Here is a 16393-nt window from a genome sequence, read left to right as displayed (position 1 = left end):
ATTGAAGTGGATACATTGAATGATTGCCTTTAATTCTTATGGTAAAATCTTCCTACTGAACAAAGAGTCTCTGGGAAAACTGTCCGTGATGAGGTGTTGAGAAATTTTCAGCTCTGTTGCATTGGGATTGGAGGAAGCTAATTTAAGATAGCTTCCTCCATTGGAGTCTCTGATCTCTGTTCCCGAAGGTCAGCACTTGCTATTCTTCAAAAGAAAAGAGGAATTTCCACTTAATACAAAACAACTACTGCAGATTTACTTCACCACTGCAAGTGAATCCAGCAATTTGTCGGAATTGCATGTGACCAGACCTCAACGGAAGGCTGTCGCTGATATGTATCGTACTTGTTTAAAGCAGCATTATGTAGAAATTGGCATTTTGTGTGATTTGGCGCCCCCTCACAGTTTTTGAGTACATCACCCCTGTCCTAAATACAGACCCCAGGCAACACAGAGCAGAAACAAGCAAAAGGGTGGCAGAGTGGCTGTGACAGACACCACTCGCCCTGTTAGAAGACACTGAACCATCAAAATGATTTGTAAAAATGTTACATAATGTTGCTTTCAATTTCCTGGCAGTATGTAGCCACATTTGGAGCCCTGTTGTGGCCCTCAGAAGGCTTATCCTCAACACAGCAGAGGCGTCCAGTTAAAGCTCTGTAGATTCAAGCTTTGTGATTTCAGGAGTTACTCTAATTGACCACCTCTGACTGCCAAGCCAAAGCTTTGGGAGCTTGTTGGCGCGAGCCTAAGTGAGGCAGCTTGCACATCTGAGTGTTCCTGTGATGTAAATATGGCTGACCACTGAGGATGTTTTATCTTCTCTTTTTTTTCCCCAGAATGCGGGAGAGGGACCTACAGAGCATGTGCAGAAGGGCGCTGCTGCTGACCGTCTGTATGGTGTCTCTCTGGGGACAACTGACCAGCGCATCGTCACACAGAAGCCACATAGGTATAAAGCTGCATGTTTCCTCATTGTTGTCTTTCCAGGGCATCTTGCCCAGAGCAAGCAAAGCCTGCTGCTGCAGGCTGATCAGCAGCTCCACTGAAGAAGCTGAGGATTAAAGAAAAGTACGGGTGTAATTTTATTCATTCGCATTTTCCCTGTAATGGCCATTGCCCAGGAAATGTCTGCCTACAGAAAAGTGTCTTTAATGTGTTTTTGTGGAAAATAATGGTTGAATTTTGATTTCCAGAAGGAAAGACAGCAGCATGTGCGAACCAAAACAGGTATTTTAAGCCAGACCTTGATCTTTTCCTGTCCCTAACCAAGTGGGGTTTGTGCCCTAAAGCTAAGCGCAGCTTTGTCACAACATAAAATAGAAAATTGAACCTAAAGACAGATAAAGTTGCAACATAAGGGAATTCCCGTGGTTTATAGAAAAGCGCATTGCCAACATTTACTCTGGTGACTGGGTTGTAAACACAAGAATTAAATCATTAAATCATTAAAAAACAAGCTGGGGTAGATAAAAGCATTTTAATCTCCTAAAACAACTAATTATACGTTTTTACAGCCATTTATTATAGCATGAGCAACAAAACCCATCACAATAAAAGATAACAGGGTGCATCATTGCAAATGATACACAAGTCACACAACGCATCAGTACATTCTTACACGTGGCGTGTAGGTTGATTCAGGTGCATTACAGTTGAGTTCTCTCACTGATTGCATTCTGGATAAATTGGTACAGCAAGCACAGTGTGTCACAACCGGTCCTTTACAGCCCCGGGTCGGCCGCATGCGCTGACCACAGTTCACCTCACTGACTTTTGAAAAAAAGAAAACAAAATAATTAGATGAGCTCTCTTTGTTACTCTGCTCGCCAGCAAGGCAAAGATGTACTGGTAGGTTTTGTGCACACGGGAATTCAGCAGTTTAGCAGTCATGCAAGTGAAGCATAAGATGGAAAAAGTAATACCAGTACAGTTAGTGTGTGTGTGTTCGTGTGTGTGTTCGTGTGTGTGTGTGTGTGTGTGTGTGTGTGCGTATGTGTGTGTGTGTGGCAGGGGACAAGACCTTTCAAAGAGATTTCCGTTTCTGAAGAGATAGCCTGATCCCTGGGCGTATCGGTAGAAACTGTGACTACACATTGATATAATGAGCCGTATTCCACTGGGGGACAAACAGCACACAATGGCTAGAGGGAAACGGCTCCACGTTGGCTGAAAACAACAACAATGACCAGCAGAAGACTTTGATAGGGCATCAAAATCCAGGGCCATGACAGGATGGACTGCACGGGGAGAGGATGCTCGTTATATGAAACAAGCATGTGCCTCGGTCGAACGTGTTTCAGACCAAGTTAGAGGCAGTAGAGGGAAATGATGTGACTTCACAAGCTGCTGAATGATTTGACCATTTAATAGCTTCATCTCAGAATCAGCTGTGGAAAGACTGCAGGACATGGAAGGCAGTCGAATGTTTAAGAGTTTATAGTATGTTAGTAATGTTGGTGTCTTTTTTAAATTGTCCAGAGGGGGGCAGCACTGAATTTAAAGGTCTCATATCAGGCACATTTTCATTTCATTTAATTCTTTCATGTTTAAAAAACATGCACCATCCATTGCTGCAGCACCCTCATTTTGAATGCTCCATTTTAGCGCCTGTCTCTTTAGGATCCCTTCCCGAAATAATCAGTCTGCTCTGATTGGTCAGCTCTCACATGCTTGAGCAGGCACTGCTCACTGTGTTTGTGTATACTGATTTACAGTATGTAACTTGTCCCTTTTCCAATGTGAACACACAACAGTCAGAACCCTGTTACGCTGCACAGCTGCACAATATACAGTAGATTTGGGATGCAGTGTGTTTATTATGCACAGTTTATTAATGGAAAGGCATTTGTCAGCGACAGTCACCCTATTCCTCATTAATACAAACAAGAAACATGAAGTAAAACATATTACAAAGTAAGTGGACAACCGTGTTCACATTGCTCTCTCCTGCTTCATCACGACAGCGTCCCCTGCACTCAGCGAGGTCTATGAAGAAATGGTTTTCTGAGTTTAGTGCTGAAGAATCTGGTCGGCACAGAGCGCGGACCTCAACCCCTGTCAACACCTTTAGAGATGAACTCGAGTGCTGACTGTGAGCCGGGCCTTATCGCCCAACATCAGTGACCAGCCACACTAATGCTGTCGTTGCTGAATGGGAGAAAATCCCTGCAGCCGGGCTCCAAATCCTTCTCAAGAGGAGCGGAGGAGGCTTTAACCGCAGCATATGAATGGTTTGAGCTTCAGGCCTTCAACTATCACACCTGTGTATAATGTGTAATGATAAGCTGTCCACATACTTTTGGCCACTGTTGTTTGAAGTCCCCAGAAAAGATGTTCAAATATTTTTTTCTGATTTCAACTTTTTTTTTCTTCTGATTATTGGAATCTTTGCTTTGTTCTTTTTTGTTCAGCTATCATTCACACTGGGGAAGCAGGGGGGCATGTGAAATTACCATCCCTATCACTTTTTTTAAAGCATGACGAGTTCAAAAAGTGCTTTAGGAAAATGGCTTAAAATAGCAATTTTGATGTGCCATTCTGCAATTTCTTTTTTTTGCCAGCAATCACACATTTTAAAAAATCCTTCAGAGATTATTTTTCTTCATGTGAGCCCTTGTGTCCCCACCACTTTTCAACACAAAGTGACACCTCTGCAGTTGTTGATGAATAAATAGATTTTAAAAGTACAGCCTGCGATCTGCAGAGCAACAAGTTGCTAAAGATTTACAATAAATGTAGTGGACTAAAAAGTATAGTATGTGTTTTCAAAAGGTAGTGGAGTGGAGGTGTAAGGTGGCAGAAAATAACCGAGGTACACACTTTCTTTTATCAAGTGGAAGTACAGATAGTTGTTTTTCTTTTTTTTAAAAAAAGAAACTGATAAAAGTAGAAATACTGATTCATCTTCTTAAGGTAATAAAGTACATGCTCTGAAATGTACTCAAAGTATCCCCCAGAAGGCGTTTCTACCATCTATTAATCGTAAAGGTCAAATACGTAGGATTCGCTGTTCGGAAATGCCCCAGAAAGACACGGCGTCAAATCCAGAGCACAGCAGCAAACTGAGAAAATTAGAAAATCCAGGCAGAGGGATGCAGGGTCACTGCAGATACGAGATACGAGACACTCACACGGCTTTGCTCCCATTCCAGTCTACAACCTTGTCTGTTTCCGTCTTGTTGCGTCTTTCATGTCATTTTATCGCACTGATCAGCTGAAATCATCAGTGACACAACATAGAAATAATCAATGATTCCCCTCAAATGCTTTGCAACGAACATCACAAGCAGAAAGTACAGATATTTGTGTTAAAATGTAGCAAGTAAAAAGATGTCAGGAAAATAAAGTACAAAAACCTCAAAATTAAAGTAAAGTACATAAGTCTTTGATATGAGTCCATTTTTTCCTCACTCAGCATCACTAATGAGAAACCACACGTCACCTTCCTGTGTGATAGTCGAATCAATACATTCAATATTTTCTGAACGTATTTGATGGTTGTGGACTGACAGTGGAGTCGTAAATCCCCCTGCTTTGACTGCAAACATGTTGGATAAACCACTTAATCTTGGAGCTTACATCTCTGTCTCTTTGGTTTTGCATTTGTCCGCCGCTCTTGTGGTCTGTGCACTTATTCCTGTGATTTATTACAAAAGAGAAAGAGTAGAGGGGGAAAGAAAGGGGCCACCGCGAGTAGCCCGGTCCTCGTTCTCCCCGGAGCTGCGCTGACACTTTGGTAATCACGCAGCCTGTCCCTGAGCTACGGAGGTCAAGTCAAGGTAGGCCCAATAAACAAACCTCCTTAGCCCCTCTGTTTATTGAGGTGGGGGCTTTCGCCAAAGCAATTGAACCTTTCACCGCCGCCTGACTGGAGCATGCTGAGCTCACAGCGCGCACGCATCGCCCCTGTAATAAGACCACTGCATCCCCCAGAGCGCCATCTGCATTCATTAGCTAGTCATGAAAGAGTGGAGAGGAGGAAGAGGAAGGGCGAGAGAGCACAGTGGTCTGGAGAGAGAGAGAGAGAGAGAGCGAGTGTGGTAACAAGTACCTCGCGGCTGTACAATTTGTTTTGGGGCTGTCGATAGTATTTAGACTGATGATGCGACCGGGTCAAATGGGCAGCCTCATTACTCAGCTCTTTAGGTACTTGGATACTTTTTTTTTTTTTTTTTAAAGCAGTAACTCATTCTGCCTCTTTTAAAAAACAGTAATCTAGCTCTCTGTGGTTTGTTGGTCAGTGTCCGCGAGGGGCAAACGCTGCGAATGTGGCGCAGAGGAAAGCAGGCGTGAAAAACACATTTCCCACCGAGGCTGGGTGATGCAACGTGGCAGCAGCTCCTTCTTCTTGAGATCACAAAAAAAAGTAAGAAAAAAAAAGAAAACGCTCTAAGCAGCGCCGTTTACAGGTCATCAACTCTGTTACATTTTTAAATACGAGGCATTAAGCCACATGGCTCGTGGATAGTTCCGCAAATTGGAATGAGAATGACTTTGGGAGCTCAGGTTTACGCCGGGTTTAAATCAAGGTCCCGTTCTATATTCACACACACACAAGGGGCCGAGCTGCCTTATTAATAAGATGAAACTGTGCACTCTCATTTGAATTCAGTGGAATATTTCCATATTTGCTTATGGTGGAGACTTTCTAAAAACTGTGACGCACTCTAATGGCTCATTCTCAGGCTGATTTTAATGCTTCGGGGGATTTTTTTTTTTTTTGGTATTCCATGCAAATTGGCTTTAACTTTTTTTCCCCCCCTCCTTGTTTTCAGTGTTTCACATTAGGAACAAACTGATTCTCCCGAGCCCAAATTAATGACAGAATCCAACATAGACTTTCAACATAATTCTTTTGCCTGATGTCAACTTTTTTTCCCCCCCCCCCACTGTCCCAGTCAGCTTATTTATTTATTTATTCATCTGGAAAAGGAAGATGTAGGTTGTGTCACGTGTATAAAATTTGTAACTCAAAATATGCTTACGGGACAAATTAGGATTGTTTCTCTGTGCTCGCCTGGAGGAGAAAAGGCCGTGCAGAGAGCTCTTCATGCTCGATGGGTTTTGATGAGAACCAGGCAGCAGAAGAGTACTAAGTTTTGTTTTTTTTTGATTATTTTAGAAATTCAAAATAATATAATTTGTGACAGGCCACCTTTGAAAGGCTCTGGGGTTGATTTAGTTATTGTGCTTTGAGCAATTAATTTCTTTTTCTCTTTTTTTTTTTTTTTTTTTTTGTTCAGAATGTCCCTGTAAATAAATATTAATCAGAAAATTGCTAGATAATTTAAAAAGTAAAGTTATTATTTTACACTGCCTGGTTGTCTCTTCGTTTCTTTTCTCTTTGTTCACTGGCCTTAAAACAGACCTGACAAAAGGTTGTAAAAGTTAACACGATAAGTCAAAAAATAAAATAAAAGCGAATACATCACATCTATCTAAACTAAATACTGCAGGTTACGAGTCTAGTTCGGTCAGTTCTCTGTCCGATCTGCGTTAACACCATATTTATTCATCCCAAACACAAAGTGATAGCGATGAATCATTTGGTTTGTTACACTGTTTCACACAGTCCAGGTGTTCCTGACATGGACTTAATTTTATTGTAACTAGCTGGATACTTTCAAACTATACTTTCAATTAAATAAATATTATCTTACATTTTTTATATTAGATTTTTCATTGAAAATGAATTTTGATCTGTATTAAATGATAGAAAAGTGCTTGCAAAAAAAGGCAAGAAGAGTTCAGAAAGGAACCATTTTGATGTTGGACCCTGCACAGTCTCCATCGTCATTTCTCATCAGAAGCTTCAGTACATGGGTTCCTCTAGTTTACTGGCCTGTAAGGACTCCCGTAATGCAGTATATGTACTGTATCTCAATTTCTGTTGTTGTGTCGTCGCATACATCAACCCGCTGCACGCTCCACACAGCAGGTCAGCGTGGAACCCTTGCCCAGGGGCAGCGTGACATTATATCAAGCGGCGGCAGAGCAGGTCACCCCCACCCTGGGGACGTGCGGGGATGCGGCTGCGCAGCATTCATCCTGACATTTGGAGAGCAGGTGGACGACACAATGGTGGACGGAGATAGCGACTAGAGGGAGATTGAGATGGAGATGCGGGGCTGTTTGAGATGCACTGTGGGGATGACAGGGGTCAGCTCGCCCCATCTCCCGGTGGCAGCTACCGAGATTAGAAAACCATCAAACGTCCTCTGCTATACGCATCTGAATGGCAGCTGTATAGATGAGCCATGAGTGGCTGCGTGTGGCCTTGGTTGTATCCTCTGTGTGTGTGGCTGTGGAGCCAGCGGAGGGGAGCAGGGGGAGAGTCTATGTGCTGAGAGAATGTCAATAGTTTTATTCTCATGCTGAGCGGAAATCAGAGTTCACCGCAGAGCTTGTTCTTTTTTTTTACGAGTGTAATGTCGCGGCGATAAAAAGATTAGAAAAGTGTTTTTATATCTTTATATATCTCTGCTGCGAGTTTTTGAGGAAGTCCTTTTTTTTTTATTCTTTGATCATCATTTTTTTAGAAGTACTGTATATCAAGCAGACACACTATCGGCTGTGAGGACTTTATAGTTGATAAATACAGCCGATAATACAAAGCCAAATTGGTTTATCGGCATAACAAAGGCGGCATCTTCACACTGCGACTGTATGTACCATTAAAGTTGTTTTTGTGATCCGCTAGTAAACAGAGAGAAGGAGAAGAAGAAGGAGAAGGAATGGCAGCACCATGTTGTCGTGCTCATGATTTATAACGAAGCATGGAAAAAGAGCCAAACATGTCGTCAATGGTGTGGAGGTTCAGGAAAATCATGTTTAGGTTCTAACAAATCTTATCAGAGCTTTGAAATATTAAATCATTGCATCTTAACTCACTACATCAGGTATATTAATTGTTAAATAATATCGTTGGCTCTGACTGGTAACATATAAAGAGGATGCAGTACACAAGAAGTAGTTTGCAGAAGCCAAAATGAACAAAGACTGGGCCAGAACTTCCCTAAGAAAAAAATACATAGACTAAACTAACAAACAAAGCTGTGAAAACATTACTCCCAGACCCCCCATTCTCAAAAGTAAAAACAAAACACCAACTGAGGATGAAGACAGAAACTGCCTAAAACAGTCAGGACTGCGGAAGAATGAGCTCCTTCTCCTCCAGCCTGCCTCAAGTACGGTGCAAGGTCTAATCACCTGATCGGAAGCACCTAAGAGGGAAGAGGAAGAGAGGAAACACAGAAGGGAGGGGAGGGTGTGACAGTGATAATGCTACAATCACCAAGTGAATTGGTGAGATTTGGGGAACACAGGAACACAAGCAGTGAGAGGATAAGATTGGTTTAGGACGAACCCCGGGGAGAGCTGAAGTTATGTGAAACAGAGAACAGAGGAAATTGGTACAATCAGTTCCCAACTTTGTGTTGTAAACATCGGCGTTTACAGGCCAACTTCATCATTATACTTTTTTCCCCATGTACATAAAGTCAAATTACACTGTTCTATATTGTGCACATACAGTAGCTGCAAGAGTCAGTGGAATGTCATTCTGGAATGTCACACTTCTTTCCTTCAGTGTTTCCACTAGCACCGTGTAAGCTATTACAACTTGTCGATTTATACTTACACTGGGAACCAACTTTTATTTTGTGATCAAAAGGCGTCAAAAGGTTCAAAATTAGGTGCACAAACTGCATGCGAACCAGTTCCGGTTAGTAGAAAAGTCCACATCCTTGTCAGTCCCTATACTGTACATTTAAAAGTTGATGTTAGTTTAAATTTTCACAAACCTGATGACCTCGGAATTACCACGTAAAGTAGCCCATTAAATTTAAATTGTACAAGTTGTACAAAAAGCTTTAAATGCTTAAAATGATTATTCTACTTAGTAATTTTGAGGTAATCGGTGTTCATTCATCATTGTACCTATTTAGTATTGATTCATTGAGAAATGTCATCGTTATTCACCACATGAACAATGTGTATTCAGCTGGTTTTATTTATTTAAAAAAAACAACAACAATTCCTTAGGCTCAAGTTTGCATTCAAGTGGGAGAAGTTTGCCATTTATCCATTATTTTGAGTTACATATTTCGACTTCTCTGACTTGTTGAACATTTTGAATACGTGTTTATTTTCCTCCCAAAGAAAAATAGGCCCAAAAATGGAAATCACAGTTTAAGATCATTCGGATAACTGTATGGCTTAAGGGGGGTACACACTACAGGATAATCGGGCCGATTTTTGTCCCGATTTCCCCCTTACGATCAAAGCCAGCAAAGGCCCGATTATCTGATGTGTGCAAAGGACATCGTGTCAGATTTTCCTGTGGTGTGGGGTGTGTTAAGAGTGATTTTGTCCGGTCGGATCCTCTCGGAAGGCGTCGGAAGGAGAGATCGTAAATAATGAACATGTTTAATATTTGCGACTAGAAATCCTGTAGTGTGTGGGGTGTTCCGAGCGGAGCCGATCACGCACAGCGTGTGATGTCACGTGTACCGGACCAACAGCCAATCAAGACGCGAGCTGAGTCAGCTGTGTTTCTCCGTCAGCCTTTGTTTACCTGTTGCCATGGTTACCCGCAGTACCGGGGGCCAGAGCGCACAGCGCTGCTCTCGAAGCTATCTGTAATACTTCTGACAATTTTTACTCACCTCCAACTCGCGCTGTAACGCATACAGCCCACACTCTCGCCGTCTCCATGACTTTTTCCATAGCCGATTTGTTTTTGTTTTTGTTTTTTCAGTTCGTCCGCCATGTTTGTTTACACTGAAGTCACGTTTGACCACGTGAGATTTGTAATATTTAGCGTGAAGAACCTGATACTCTGCTGAAGAATCGGTTAGTGTGTGGTGTGCACTACGGAGAACACCACACACTATAAGATCAGCAGAGAGAGATCTTGTGCGATCTGTCTTTTGTTATCATCAAGTGTGTGGTCTCCTAATCTGTGAAGGTTTGAAAAATCCTGTAGTGTGTACCCGCCATTATGTGTAATCTTTCGTTTGATACTGTCTGTGAATACGGTGTTATAGAAATGATTGCCAAAATGCAACTCGTAGCCCAAATCTTGCTCGATCAATTCAATTCAAAGAGCTTTATTGGCATGAGGTAACACAGTACATATTGCCAAAGCAAGCATTTAGAATTCAAAATAATAATAACAATAAAGGAGAACAATATTTACAATAAATGAGTTATACTGTATGTATAATATGTATAACTTCTGATTTGACTCAGTCATAGTCACATCAGGACTGTAATAACAAAAATAAGAAAACAACAAACAAACAAGCAAATAAACAAAAAAAAAAAAAAAAAAAAAAAAATGATTGTCACTTCCTGTCTCTCAGTCTATGGCAGGCACAAAGACTGTGGAAGTCTGTGTGTGTGTCTGTGTGTGCGTGTGTGTGTGTGTGGGTGAGTGTAAGTGTGTGTGTGGGTGAGTGTAAGTGTGTGTGTGTGTGTGTGTGTGTGTGCGTGTGCGTGTGTGGTGGTGTTCGTGTGTGTGTGTGTGTGTGTGTGTGTTGGTGAGTGTAAGTGTGTGTGTGTGTGTGTGTGCGTGTGTGTGCATTTATGTTGATACGAAAAATAAGTAAATACATAAATGAATAAGTAAGAGTGAAACAATTAAAAACAAATACAAAGAAGTAAATTCTGAGTAGTTTCTCAGGTTCCACTGGCTGTCCTCAGGTCGTGACATGAGATGATGAATTTGGCTGCAATGTTCTCACATTTGGGTATTTCCCCAAGTAAATATGGGAGTTTCTCCATGTTTGTTGTGTGTTCAAATTCAGGGTGTATTTGTATTATTTTGGGAAAGTGTTGATTTCTCAGAGCCTGGTATTTGGGGCACGAGGTGAGGAAGTGCAGTTCTGACTCGACCTCTTGTCGGTCACAGTGGGAGCAGAGTCTCTCCTCCTCTGGCAGCCAGCTCTGTCTGTGCCGACCCTTCTCTACAGCCAGGCTGTGTTCACTGAGTCTGTACATAGTCAAGGCTTTTCTTAATTTAGGATCTGTTACTGTGCTCAGATAATTTGCTAACGCAAAGTTCTCGATCTCTGTATCTGTAGTCTGCCTGTGGTAAGGTCGGGTCAGATCTGATCTGTGTATTCAAGCAAAAAGCTGACCGGGACAACAGCTCAGAGCAAAGTCTGTCTCTGTGTCTCATTGTGGCTGATAGGAGCCATACTGTGTCAGAATCAGATCCGCCGACAGTCTTCTATCGCCGTTCCCTCTCTAATTACAGCTCAAATGTAAACCCATTATCCCTCTCCACATTATGAGTTACCTCAAGCTATTCTGAAACTCACAGAAATTTTGATTTTTTGGGATTTTGATAGGAATCGAAGGGAAAAGCCTGGTGATAACGATTTAAGCTGATGAATGCAATTAGTGGAGAAGTGCTAACAGCAGGGCTGTAATTGGGTCTTACAAACTAAAAGCCTGCCCTTACCCAGCAATTAGAGCAACCTCGTTTAAAGTTAGTCAATTGTACTGCTGTTAATGGCCCATGCTTGGTTAAAGCTTAACACGAGGAGGTACAGTCCCCTTTCAAATTGGCCACGGATGCATGCCTCGTCAGTCTTTCTGTGCTCCGTGTTGAAATTTTAATTTGTGGAAGAATTTTTTTGAGGTGATGGATTTGTTAGTGATGGTGATTCACTGCTTTACAGACTGTGTTATATGAGAGGCTGTTTGATGCATGCCACTAATTCCCATTAACTTTGGAATTAGTGGCTTGGTACAATTTATGTGTCATAAAAAGGAATAGTGCCGTCGCTCAGCTTCCAAAAACATACTGTTTCAAACACATCCTGCTGTTATTAAAGGGATGAGGGAAAGCTGTAAACAAATAACTCAGATGAGTTTTTAAATTTTTTTTTTTATGCTATGAATAATCAGCTCATATTGCTGTCAGTGGAATCAAGATCGCTAATCATTTGACGGACTTAAATGGTGTATAGACAGATTATTTAAATCAGTGAGCTCACAGTGAAATCGACATAAATATAGAGATCAATAGAGACCAGAGAAAAGGTCATTCTCCAATTCATATGCACACAAAATGTTCTCATCCTCATGAATGTTCAGCTTTGCACCCTCTTTACTCGACCTTAAGTGCTGTATGTGTAGCACAAAAATTTATTTTTTAAAGACCTAGTGCTTAATCTGAATGCAATTTGATTGATCAAAAGAGTAATTTTTGCTTTTCTTGAACATTGACATACTGATGTTTGCAGCGTATGACCTCTTAGAGGACTTGGAAGACTATTTCTGTGTTCTTGTTGGCTCTTGTCAGACTTCATCAATATCACTCACATGTCAAATGCACTATACATCTCACTCAGATAATTTGTGTAACAGTCCATCTGCCAGGATTAAGTGATGGCCACCACTTACTATACTGACATTTTCATAAGAAGTGTCATATCACATTCATATGTTTGTGACCTGGCTTTCACATCAGGAAACCACTGGACCTTTTTGCATTTCGACATGTGTAAGAATGACACCTTTGGATATTTGTAATGACCTAAGAACAGTCTCCAGACGTGTTTCTGGCAACGACGGTAGGTTGGGACATTTCCAGCTCTGTTTCTGGCAATGAAAACAGGTTGTTTTTAATGAGACCTCAGGACATCTCCAGTCGTGTATGTGTTTTAAGCCAAAAAAATATGTCATCCTAACACTTACCATGCCTAAATCAGAGCATTAGCACAATGTTGTCACAACACAAAGTAGAAAATTGAACCGAAGGAGGTGCAAGAGGAAGAAATGCAAAGTTTGATCATATCTGTGGTTTGCAGTAACGCACATTACCGAAGATTATGCTTGTTATTTGGGTTGGTTCAAAATGGTAAAAGTAAAAAAAACGGTGATTAAAGAGAATTGAAAATTAAATGATTGTATCAGATTAATAGCTGTGCACCCTTCCCTCACTGTCCCCCTGCAAGCCAACATCTCAATATGATACAGTAGCTACATTTTCTATCAAAGGTTGTCAAGTAATTAGCAAGAAAGGATAACTTCTTCATTCTGCTATTTTCAACATGTAAGAGTCCTATATTACTGTACCGAGGTCGCATTTTCTGTTGAGCAAACATAACCCTCTTAAATGTGCTATAGTATAATGTGTTGATACGTTTTATTTTGTTAGTTAACTATAGAGGATATGTCTGTTGCTGTTTGTGAATGCTCCACTCAAAGTTGGCTCCTCCTCCAGAGAGAGCAGCAGTCGTTGTGCGAGCAAGAGAGTGAATGAAGAGAGGGAGTGATATTAGCGAGAACAAAGTAGTGAATCAGATAAATAAAATGTTATTTTTTACAGCTGTTATGTTCTCCACACCACCCTCCAACCTGTTAGTCATTTGCCATTTTGCCCTGCTTGTACGGAATGTGTGTAGCTCAGCCCCACCCTCAGTCAAACAGACACACGTGGCAGCTCTTGATACATCTATGTCGGACTGAGAGATGAGGACAGACACGGACACCAGAAGCGTAACCTGGTTGCTTCGTTTTCATAGTCCCGTCCGCACAAACTGACAATGTTATTTGCTGGTTGACTCCCAGAAACGTCCAAACAGAGAAAAATACAAAGAAAAATAAAAGATTTATAGGAGGACAGTCTTTGCCGATACAGACACTGCTGCATACTTCTGTAAGTGATGATTGAGAGGGAAGGTTCACCGTAAAGCAAGATAGAACATAGCAGGTGATTTAAACGTATGCCCAAAGACAAAAATGTGCACAGGAAATAACTTACATATTGATATGACAGGTTTCTTCAATAATTCTCTTCACCCTCCCAAATTTTTTTCATTTAAGCAGTAGTACCATGTAAACCAGCATGGAGTCGCAGATTACACTTCTCTGATGTCTACATTCAGAGAGTATATTGAGTTCACACATATTGGATGATCCTGTAAGTAGGCTGTAAGAATTGTACATGTCAAGGCTTAAGCTGAATTCTGTTACGCTAAGTGCTCCACAAAATGGTGTTTTCTCAAGCGCACTCTATAGAGTGTATCACAGCAGTTTTAATAGCATCGGAGAAGCAGGCAGGGACGTCGGAGACATGATGGAAACAGAGGCAGACAGGTGCAGCCATACTTAGAGAAGTCTGAGACGTGTTAGCGCAGAACCCTTCAGAATGAGGACAGAAACAAAGATAGGCAAAGATCAAACAAGGGGCGCACTTACATCCAGCAGTGCAACCTGAACATATATTTTCATATGCACTGTCAACTTTGCTACAATAGGGCGTCCTAAACTAGTGCAGCAAAATCCAGCATACACCAGTCTCATGTAAAGAGACACAGAGTAAATGGGTCTGTGCCGATGGCTGGATGAAGACCGTCTGGAAGTTTGAGTTGTGCACAAATTCCGTCCAAACCACCGTTATTGACTCACAGACCTGATCTGAGCTGCCCCTATCTTATCAAGCATTTTTGATAATAACAACCTGATGTCTCGACAGTTCATGCGGTGTGCTGGGATACAGACTTCAAAAGAGCAACGGCTACCTGCTGAGTTTATGGTGAGTTCAGGCCAGAGAATCATAAATAAAAGGCAGAAAAAAAAGCAAGAAAAACCTCTTTTTGGTATGCTGCGAGTCACAGAGTAATAAAAGGTGAAATGCACTGGTTAATTAATTATGAATCAACCTTTTGAACATGAAAAGGCTTAAGTGTGAATAGCAGTATCCAAATCAGGGTCACTCAGAAATGCCCTATGGTAGTCGTGTCAATTAATCCATAGAGCGCATTTCAAACCAAAACATATTGACAGCGAAGTCGGATGTAAGTAAGAGGCAAAGATACTGTGCAATCTGAAAGGGACACAAAAGTAGTAATACTAAGATATATTCAGTTTGACTTGCACTCTCCGAGGATGTCATTATCGCTGAGGTCCATCGTGATTGAATGTCCCCTCACAATTCAAACAAAAAAATCCAGAACTTGCCAAAGATTTATCCCATTTTTTAAGTTTTGAGTCTCAAAGGGCTCCATTGATAGCAGTCTGTACATTCATTCATACATTGCAAACAGGACCTGCTGATACCACAATTATTTGTGAAAAAATGCCATACTCACTGAATTCATGACAAGATTACGATTACCTGTTTGCGTCCCCCCAACGCGCTATGGGAAAGGTTGGGGAAAAACAGCTGCCTGACGGGGGCAAACCTGAAAAACAATTCTGGGCAAGAGAACAATATAACAGCTTGCTTTCAGACATGTAGCGTGTTCATCATGATGAATTGAAATTCGTCCCGTGGCTTTTCTTTTTCCCTCCGAGGGATGCTTGTTGTAGCTCTCTTGTCATTAAGACCGTTGAAGGCTTTCCAACAGCTTGTCCTCTGTCTCTAAATTGGCACATAGTATTAGTCAGAGATGTCTGTGAACATGTCGGGAAAGTTTAATGTCCCCTCTAAACGCTAATTCTCTGTACTTACTATTACAGATTTGTAGCCCCCCAATCGTAAATACAACACATTTGCCTTAACAACTGTCCCCTGAAACCTCTCCTCCGTGCCGTTTGATAATATAAATTCTAACAGACATTTATGAGCGCTCATCTGTAGTCAGGCGATGTTGGGAGGGAAGTCGTCAGCCGTTCAGCCTTGGGTAGTTTCCTTTTTTATTTTAAAGTAATGCAGCGCTATGGCCTCATAGTTATTCACTAAAGGCTGAATACTGACTGAATAAAGTGAAATATAAGCTTCTAAAATGCACTCTATCAATTGCTTCCCTCCATCTTCCGGCTGCGCTCCATGACTTTTCGCCTTCTGGCTCACATCTCCCCAGGAATGAAGTGCAGCGCCGAGTGTCCACATCGGACCATAAAAACAGCAACCGAGGCTGAGCATCAACTTTATGTGAATGGACTGGAGCATAAAATGTAATGGGTGGAACCATTGGAGTTCTCCTGAAATGGCTTTTTTTTTAAAAAAGGTTTGTCGACATATTTTTCAGCAAGATGGTCTATTAAAAAGAGGAACATTTATATTGAGCTGTCAGGGGGTGGACAGGTCAGATGCTCCTTTAATAGTGTCCTCAGGCGGCCTGCAATTCAACAGGGGATCAGTGCCGGTGGCTGCCTCAGCACTAACAAGATAATATTGTTTTCCAGGGCGAGGTTTGATTTAGAGAAACTGGCTAAATATACCTCTCATTTAGCAGCATTGTTAATGTAATTACATGACAGTCTGATTTAGAGGAGAATAATCTCTCAAGCTCAGCTTTGAGTAATTCAAAGCAAACCTTTTTCAGACTGCGCTTGTTGCTCCACTTTCAACGCGGTCCGTCGTCTCGTCCATCTAATGAAGACGGATCCGTCTGCGGCTCAGATCGTTGTGGTTCCGTCATTGTTGCAG

The 16393-nt window shown here is 41.6% G+C and overlaps 1 protein-coding gene across 1 annotated transcript in view; it reads left to right on the top strand.

Annotated features, from left to right (window-relative positions):
- The window catches only part of tafa3a (TAFA chemokine like family member 3a), a 110991-nt gene that overhangs the window by 62153 nt on the left and 32445 nt on the right, over nt 1–16393 (top strand). The window contains exon 2 of the mRNA XM_030418629.1: nt 840–952. Coding sequence (XP_030274489.1) covers nt 841–952 — 112 coding nt within the window. The 5' untranslated portion in view covers nt 840. The remainder of the gene's footprint in view (nt 1–839; nt 953–16393) is intronic.

Source organism: Sparus aurata, chromosome 6 (assembly GCF_900880675.1).
Source record: "Sparus aurata chromosome 6, fSpaAur1.1, whole genome shotgun sequence".
Taxonomy (NCBI): Eukaryota; Metazoa; Chordata; class Actinopteri; order Spariformes; family Sparidae; genus Sparus; species Sparus aurata.
The sequence above is the reverse complement of the archived record's forward strand: the minus strand, read 5'-3'. Positions and strand labels throughout refer to the sequence as shown.